We start from the raw sequence: 9,187 nt of genomic DNA on the forward strand, positions 1-9,187 counted from the left end.
CGCCTAAGTGCCGTAGGAGGTAAAGGTTCAATCAATATCAAATTGAGAATAAAATGGGGGATGGCTTGTACTGTGGGTGCCAAAGAAAGGTCTATAGGCTCAAAGGGGCTAGCAACGGAAAATTTTATTTTTATGTGACAAGCACATCCATGATCAAGCAAGAAAATGCCTACGTCATCTCCTAGATTAGCACACTTACAATTTCGCTTCAATTAACACACGGGGCAAGTTCTAGACTATGCAGGATAGCATAGAAAATCACAATTCCTCACACACACGTCGCACATGACTCAATCAAGACGGTTCGGTTCAACTCTCAAGTCAAGTAAACACACATAATTAAGAAATTTAAGCAATATTGCACTATGTAGCATACAAGTCGAACAACTGAGAACAGGCGTCACAAAATAGGCTATTTACTTTACTTAGGCTTCACAAATCAAACCAAATATACGGGAAAACAGAATGTATGTCATAGCCTATTGTGCCAGCATTAACCATGTCAATGAGTATCTCGGAGCGACTCAGTTTCTTCCTAAACTACTCCTAAAAAAAATAAAGTACCCGGTTCGAGCTACACCCTTGGAAAAGAACCGGCGCCCAAAGAAAAACCAAGGGATACTACCTAACTATCCTAAAAAAAAACTTTTTGATATTTTTAATCGGACTTTTATCCCTCAAGAAAATTGTCCAAAAGATCCATCGTCGGGAAAAGTCCGAACTTTTTCTAATTTTTTTTTTTTAACAAAAACTACTACACTAAGAACGAGTACTACAACTACACTAAGATGGCACAGAAAATCACCCAGACAATCTCCTCACCCCACACTTAAAATTGTGCAATGTCCTCAATGCACACTAAAAATAACAACAGGGTAAAAGAAACTCCCTGGTAGGCCAAAGGCCGAAGAATTAGCAGCTCACGGGATACTCAGACTTCTCCCTGGTATGATCCCTTGTGCAGGTACCTCACACTTAGTTCAACCACCTGCTCGCTTTTGCACATGCCTCTTGGCTTTGATTCCATGCTCGTACTCCTACAAAATACAAAAATAATACTACAAAAAAAAATATTAACACAATAAAATAAAATAAAATAAAAGAAAAAAAATTTGGGTTGCTTCCCAACAAGCGCCTTATTTAACGTCGCGGCACGACACCATCACTTTCACCACTTTTCCTTCCACTTTGAGGATATGAATTGCGCCCCAGTTTTGCATCAATTTTTGTGTCACGTTCTTGGGGCGGTGGTGTGAAAATAAATGAACCAAGCAATAGGTATCGCATCTTGCACTTCTTGGCCTTTAAGTGAGGAATGTCATTTTGTCTCCTTGACATCACAAATTTCAGAATATAAGCACTTTGTTCCTCATCCATTGACTCCTTCATATGCTCGACTGGATCAATTCCCATGTCACCAACAAAATACAATGTTGAAAAATGTTTAGAATGAGGTCCAATACGCTCCAACTCCAAAATTACATTATTTTTGACATCCTCAATTTTGAGCTCTTCGTCAACCTTGGCATCATTAATAATATTTTGGTCTAATAATTGGAATTCTTCTTTCCACTCCATAAGTTGACCAGTATCCACAACAATTGGTTGTAGGGCATCAGACGCCTCAACCTTTTTATTCAATTGATCGTGCAGGTCATGGATATCTAAGCCAAATTGGTCTATCTCTTTCCTGAGCTCAGTTCTTCCTTCTATTAGTTGTTCTGCCATATTTGAAAGACCATCACGTAGAAAGTCATGAGATTTTATCAGTTGAGCTTGTTCCTCTAGCCAAGATTGGCTCACTATATCTGCTTCTTCTAAATTATCTTCTGGTGGGAACTCGCTCTCTTCAGCCACTTCCTCCGCCTCGGCCTTCATTCTCATGATTGCTGCACTAATTCTTTGTGCAGCCTTTCGAGTTTCATCTTGTTGCTCGACTACTTGCCTCATCATGTCCATAATACGAGCCATGCTTTCCATATCCTCCACTTCCTTGCTCCTATCAAACTCATAAACATTATTAGAAACAATAATAAGAATTCTGAGAAGGATAATAAGAATTAGGACAACCATCTCAATGGTCACCTTGACCACCACACATATTATAAAAATTCCACACATCAAATTGAGATGCACAATTTTGCCACAAGTGTGGTCCTCCACAATATGGACATGGATCACCAAAATAAGAATAACCAATATTTGACCAATTCTCCTTCCAAGATGTCATGTCAACAAAGATAATAAAATATTAAACTAAGCTAAAAATAAAAAAATAAAAACTTGAATAAGCAAAAAGTAAAAATCCAATCTAGTAGAATAGTTAATTTCTAAATCCCCGGCAACGGCGCCAAAATCTTGTTGCTCCAAAATGCACACGCAAGTATACGTGGTCGACAAGTAATATAGGATTATAAGTCCAGATATCGTACCCACAGGGACTTGTGATTAACTATCAACTAAATTAAACCAAATAATTAATCTATTCAAGCGATTCCTAAAGTATGAATATTTAACTAAAATTAAACTAGAGTAACAAATTAAGAGATCAAAGAAAATAAGTTGGCGAATTATAGAGACGAATTCAATATGAGTGAATATTCTAGAGCTATGGGTTAGCTGACAATCCCGTTGAGTTTTCCACCTAAATCGTCTAATTAATTTATCTGATTTATTGATTGAGAGGGTTAATATTGCTCGTAGCCTTCTCCCGAAGTACAACTCGCATATTCAAGCTAACCTAACGCCTATATTCCTAAGGAATTAGGATTAACAAGAACGCCTTTATAATTCCCGTGTAATAACCAAGCAAGGCAATTAGGTATATTCCTATCCTAACCGCAAATCCGCTTACCCTAAGAGTTAAGATCTTGCTCTACTCAATCTTATATGCAATCTAGAATTCCCTCTCCCGAGTTCAATCCTAGATTCGTAGATAGTATTCAATTGGTGATCAAGCAATCAAATAATTAAGCGCAAGATTGGATAAATAAACCAATATGATAAAATAATAAGAACAATTCAAGCTTCAAACTACAACGTTCATGTAGCACCCAAAACTCTAGAACTAATAAACTATGAAATAAAGGAAGAGAAGAGAAGAAAAACTAGTTAAAAGCCTCCTCCAAGCATGGTGTGTGCTTCTCCACATGAATTCTCCGTCAAAGTATGTTAGAAATCACCAAAAGTGGTGTCCTCCTTCAAAATACCATTTTTCCATGTATATATACCAAGTAGGGTTGGGCCCAAACAATTATACCTTCTCCAATGTGAAAAAGGACATTTTTCCCGGGTTTGACTAGCAGGGTCGCGCATCTGGGCGCGCTAATGGCCGCGCTAGTTGGACAACTTTCTGTCCTGGGCGCGCTAAAACTAGCGCGATCGCGCATCTGGGAGCGCACTTTTTACCCTGTTCCGTTTGGAATTTTGAAAAACGTAAAACACAAAAGTTGTAGCCCTTTGAGTTAGCTTTCCAACCATATATTGTGGAGCCAAAATGGAGTTCTGAGCAAAACATTATATCTATTTTACTAGACAGTACACAATATGCCTGCTCGATTCTTCGTTCGCTCTAACTAGCATCCGTTGACCCCCAAACGCGATCCCGGCTCGCATCCTTGGGCTTTTACTCAGATTTCAAAGCTCCAAATCACTTGAATTCATTCCATAACATCTATATAGCTCGGAATCACTCCTACAAGGCATAAAACACACAGTTAGTGCAGGACACTAGCGATTAAAGCTCAAACTCAATTAAAGTGCAGTAAATTAGAGTGTAATAAGAGACTAAAATACGTAATTATAGCCTATCATCATGTACAAACTCAAGAATCCACTTACGATCTCCTTTGCGGAGATCATCATCAACAGGGGCGGATTTAGCCGTCAAAAAATTACACTGTATATATAAGGCAAAATATTATGTTTTGCCTTATATTATGAATTTTTTAACTCTATATATTATATTTTGAATCCCCTTGACGCAACCCAAAAATATAGATTAGTGGTCAAGGGGGTTCAAAACCTCTGTAAGGTCATTGGTTCAGTTCCCACTAGCTACAATTTTCTTTAACTTTTTTCTTTTTTGAACCCGCTTAGCTAAAATCCTGCCTCCGCCACTGATCATCAAGTTGATCAAGCAAGCCTTCCTAATTCTTGATTCTTTGGAATTCCATCCACTTGTGGCGGAGTTCGGCTGCTCTATCTCCGACAGAGCAGTGCCCGGACCCCGGGTCCCAGGAGTTTGTCATCTTGAAAGTACGAGCATTAAGTGTATTTAGTGTAGAGCACCCTGAAAGTGGCAGTGCAAAAAGCAGGTGATAATTTGAGTAGAAGTGCATTATGTTGCAATTTGATTTGAAATTTCCAGGTAAGAGCCTCATGTTTAATTTGTCATTGGTTTTACGGATTCTTGAAATGTGGATGAGGCTCTTGTGGAGTAACAATATTAATGCATCCACTCAGGGGCCGGCTCAAAGGCTAGGCAAGTAATATGCATTAGGCCCCCAATTTTAAAATGAATAGTTTATGTATTAATTTTTTCTTAAAAATATTTGAGCATTTTATAATAAACTTTAGCAATGTGTAGTTGATGTAACTGTAGAGGAATAGAAAAGTCATCTCGAGTAAAGTAAATATATCTTTATAATTTTCTTAAACTAGATGTACCCTTCATTTTGCATTTTTTACATTATGACCACTAGAACCTATAAGTATTTTTTTTTTGAAACATAAAGCTTTTATTCACAAATAAACAGAAACTCTTTACAAATTATTGCCCTTGATTCCTTCTTCTCTTCCTCTATCTTTCTATATCTTCCCTATACTCTCCTATACTCTTTTTTCATTGTTTCCTATACAATTGATCTATCCACTCCCTCTCCTTCCTACTAGATTTTTTGTTTATCAGTTGTGCTATTCTAGCTTTACATTCTTGCTGTATCTGTACACATATGCTTCTTGGTGTAGGTACCCTTTGATTCCATAATGCTTCATTTCTTGCCCACCATATCTTGTATATTAGTGCTGCGATCACTGCTGTTATGAACTCCCTGCAGTTCTTCCCATGAACTCCTCGAGTTATTCTTCTCCATATCCCCTTTAAATCATGCTTTGTTGTCCCTCTCTGCATCCATACCACCATCCTTCTTAGGCATTCCTCTAATAATTTGCACTCAAAGAACAGGTGTTCCACTGTTTCTACTTGGTTCCCACATATCAGGCATCCACTATCTTGGCTTATCTTCAGTTTTAGCAGTTGCTCCTTAGTCAGTAACTTCCTATACATGGCAAGCCAGCTAGTGAAGCTATGTTTAGGCACATTCATCCGACTCCATACCCCTCGATGCCATGGCTGTTTCTCTGCTTCTCCTTTACACCATTAGTATCCACTTCTCACAGTATATTTTCCCCCTGTGTTAGCCAACCATTGTTCACAAATCCAGCAGCAAATTTATCCCTAATGGTACAGATTTTCTTCCAATACCAACAGCTGTCATTTGGAGGTACATATTGCCGCCACGACTGATCCTTTATATATACATGGTTGACCCATTTCACCCATAGATTGTCTTCCTTTTTTGTTATGTTCCATACATATTTCACCATTGCTGCTTCATTCCAAATTATACAATCAGTTATCCCCAGTCCCCCTTGTTGTTTAGGCCTACACACTATGTCCCATGCTACTAATGCCATTTTGGTTGAGTTCCCTTTTCCTTCCCATAGAAAGCTTCTGCAGATGCCTATTATGTTCACTAATACCTTTTTTGGGAGGATGAAGATGGAAGCCCAATATGAGTGCACTTGCATCAACACTGAATTCACTAGCATCACCCTTCCAGCATAGGATATATTTCTTGTACTCCATGTTCTGACTTTGGTAGCCATCTTCTCCACCAACATTTCACAATCTGTTATTGATAGCTTCCTAGCAGATATTGGTACCCCCAAGTACCTGAATGGTAATGCCCCTCTTTGATATCCTGTAAGCTCACATATGTCTTGAATGCATTGCTCCTCCATGTTCGCACTATAGATGTTTGATTTAGCTGCATTAGTATGTAATCCTGATGCTTTTGAGAATGTTTCCATCCCCCTTAGGATCATTTCCACAGATTGCCACTCCCCTTTACAAAAGAATAACACATCCTCCGCAAAACATAGATGGTTTAATTTGAGCCCTCGACATTTGGAATGAAACTAGAACCCTTTTTGTTCAGTGATCCATTTCATAATTCTTGATAGGTATTCCATACAAATTACAAATAGGAGGGGTGATATTGGGTCCCCTTGCCTTAGCCCTCGTTTGCCCTCAATGTTGCCATAGACTCCACCATTCACTGCTATTGTATAATGAGTAGATGTGATGCAAGCCATCACTCACTTTATGAATTTTTGAGGAAGTTAAGAGGCTGCAGCATCTCTTCCACAAATTCCCACTCCACAGTATCATATGCCTTCCTTAGGTCTACTTTAATTAGACAGCTTCTAGTCGTATTCTTCCTCTTGTACAACCTCACCAGATTTTGGCATATCAATATATTGTGCACTATATTCCTTCTTTCCACAAAAGCACTTTGATTAGGAGAGATTATCCCAGGTAGTACTTTTTTAAGCCTATTGCATAGCATCTTCGAGATCACTTTATATATTGTATTGCAACAAGCAATTGGTCTATAGTCACCTACTGCCTCAGTATGAGTGCTCTTGGGGATAAGAGTTATCACAGTGTTGTTGACAATTTTGAGCATTCTGCCTTCTCTAAAGAACTCCTGAACTCCACTTTTTACATCTGCACCCACAATATCCCAGCAGTCTTTGTAAAACTGGCTTCCAAACCCATCCGGACCTGGAGCTTTATCTCCTGCAATTGCCCATAGAGCCTCCTTCACCTCTATTTCTGTGAAGTCTACTGCCAGTTCATTCCTTTCCTCCTCTTTCACAGTTGGCCCATGTCTTATTAGCTGGCTATTTACATGATCCCTTCCCTCCAATTTCCTTCCCAACATTTCTATGTAAAATTCTATAAATGCATCTGGAATCTTGACTGGATCATCTATGTCACACCCTTTCATGTCCTTGATGTGAAATATCGGTTACTGTTCCTTCGAGCTTTCAACAGACTATGAAAGTATTTAGTGTTTTGGTCCCCCTGTCTGAGCCATTGTGCCTTAGCCTTTTGCTGCAAGAACATGTTCCTTGCCTTCTCCCATTTGCTGCACTCCTCATTTAATCTTACTTCTTCATTGATTAATGCTTCATTTCTAGGGTCCTTCTGTACTTTGCTTTGACACTGTTAAAGGGTATTTAGTACTTCCTCTGCTCTTTTTTCAATGTTGCTGAATCTCTCCTTGTTGATTTTCTGTAAGGTGCTCTTGATTCTGTGTAGTTTCCCCACCAACTGGTACATTTGTGTACCCCTCTTGTTTGTTTTCCAGCCATCTTTTATTCTTTCTTTGAAATCACATGCCATACTCCACATATTGAAGTATTTGAAACTTCTTTTCACCTGCTGCCCACCTCCCTCCCAATTAATTATGCCCGGGGAATGATCAAATAGCCCTGGTTATATATAGTGGACCTCTGATGCAGGCAGCTTTGTCATCCATTCAAAGTTGATAAGGACTCTATCTATTCTTCTCATTACTCTGCTTTCTCCAGGTTGTTTGTTGCTCCAAGTATAGAATGCTCCTGAGGATCTCATGTCCTGCGTTGAGCATTCCTCCATACATTTTTTAAACTCCCTGATTTTTGCCATAGTAACCAAGCTCTCCATTCTTTCTTCAGTACTCAGAATGTAATTAAAGTCCACCATTATTGCCCAAGGCCCTCTGACTTGTTGGTGTATACTCTTGATATCTTCCCATAGTTGCCTTCTCATGTTTTGATTGCTAAACCCATAAACTATTGTAACATTGAACTGTTATCTTGTCCCTCTATGTTGGACCATACAGTGTATAAGTTGCTCAGTTACACTTGTTATATTGACATCATATACTCCAGGTTTCCATACAACCCATATTCTCCTTGCCGGATGCTTTACTAAGTTCGTAGTAAATGACCAACCATTGCATAGATTAATATCAGCTTGTGTGCCTTAGCTCTCTTAATCTTTGTTTCCAGGAGACCAAATAAGCCAACTCTTTGTTTGTTCATAAACAGGTTCATTTCCTTCTGTTTATGTGGCTTATTCAATCCCTTGGCATTCCAGAAGCCTATTCTATCCATTGGATGAGGGATTGCCCCCATCCTGCCATTTTCCTAGAGCCATCTCACTCCCTTTCCCTTTGTTATTCCTGTTCTCCACCACATTCTCATTTGCTGCTTCTGCTTTCTCTTGTTGATGGTCCTTTTAGTGTTGCAAAAGAGTTCTCAGTACTGATAGTATCCTAGTGTATTCCATCCCCTGCCCTTCCCTTTCCTGAATTCTTCCAAGTTCTAGATGTAGTTGCTACCTCATTCCCAATGGTTACTACCTCATTCCCAGTGTTTCCCTTGCTTATTGGCCCAATCACTTGTTGTTTTTGTCCATGTTCTCCTTTATTCTGCATATTTGCATTCTTCTTTTCCACTTGTTTTTGCGTCTGTACTTCAGTTGGCTCTTTTAGTTCCTGTTTATTTGCTTGTTTCTCCCTTTCTTCTTTGATAAATCTCCTGCACTCATTCATTTCATGCCCAAAATTCTTGCATTTTCCACACAGAGTAGGTTTCCATTCATAGAAAACCTCCTGCTCCACAATTCTGCCTCTCTCATCCTCGAACATGATTGTGTATGGATATTTCTGATGAGGTTTAACCTCAACCAGGACTCGGGCATATGTAAGTCTCTCCTTCTGTGTTGTAGCTCGATCTGCTTTTAATGGTTTACCTACCAGTCCTGCCAATTTTGTAAGTGCAGCTTGTCCCATTATTTTATATCCAGTCCATTGAACCTAATCCACATTGGGATCAATTCAACTGATTCCTTTTTCATATCCATGTTCCATGGTTTTACCACCACTGGTTTTCTGTCGAACATCTGGACTCCATCCTCAATTACTTTGATTTTGCTTTCAAAGCTATGGAATCTCTCCATGAACACTCCTCTATTAATCTGTGCTATCTTGTCTATGCCAAGCGATCCCCATATCCTTTGAAAGTATCCTTCCATAACTGCTTGTGGTGGATTAGATCCTAGTATAAAACA

At 39.0% G+C, this 9,187-nt stretch overlaps 2 protein-coding genes across 2 annotated transcripts; both read right to left on the bottom strand.

The window, feature by feature from the left end:
* Nucleotides 1-4,843: 4,843 nt before the first annotated feature.
* LOC109239681 lies at nt 4,844-6,024 on the bottom strand. Its single transcript, XM_019406269.1, has 2 exons — nt 5,399-6,024; nt 4,844-5,279 (listed from the first exon to the last, which is right to left on the bottom strand). Exons 1-2 carry the CDS (start codon nt 6,022-6,024, stop codon nt 4,844-4,846), a joined length of 1,062 nt encoding a protein of 353 aa, XP_019261814.1.
* Nucleotides 6,025-8,221: 2,197 nt separating this feature from the next.
* LOC109239682 lies at nt 8,222-8,909 on the bottom strand. The gene is made up of 2 exons (XM_019406270.1): nt 8,457-8,909; nt 8,222-8,350 (listed from the first exon to the last, which is right to left on the bottom strand). The coding sequence occupies exons 1-2, from the start codon at nt 8,907-8,909 to the stop codon at nt 8,222-8,224; spliced, it is 582 nt and encodes a 193-aa protein (XP_019261815.1).
* Between the last annotated feature and the right edge of the window lie 278 nt (nt 8,910-9,187).

The sequence above is a fragment of the Nicotiana attenuata genome, unplaced genomic scaffold (assembly GCF_001879085.1).
Source record: "Nicotiana attenuata strain UT unplaced genomic scaffold, NIATTr2, whole genome shotgun sequence".
NCBI lineage: Eukaryota > Viridiplantae > Streptophyta > Magnoliopsida > Solanales > Solanaceae > Nicotiana > Nicotiana attenuata.

What these genes read in the sequence shown, in the direction of transcription:
- LOC109239681 (XM_019406269.1), bottom strand. Translation starts at nt 6,024, where the DNA reads ATGGAGGAGCAATGCATTCAAGACATATGTGAGCTTACAGGATATCAA. An exon ending in ACACAGGGGGAAAATATACT is followed by an intron (nt 5,280 to 5,398) that starts GTGAGAAGTGGA and finishes TGCCATGTATAG; the next exon opens with GAAGTTACTGACTAAGGAGC.
- LOC109239682 (XM_019406270.1), bottom strand. Translation starts at nt 8,909, where the DNA reads ATGGGACAAGCTGCACTTACAAAATTGGCAGGACTGGTAGGTAAACCA. An exon ending in TAGTAACCATTGGGAATGAG is followed by an intron (nt 8,351 to 8,456) that starts GTAGCAACTACA and finishes CAACACTAAAAG; the next exon opens with GACCATCAACAAGAGAAAGC.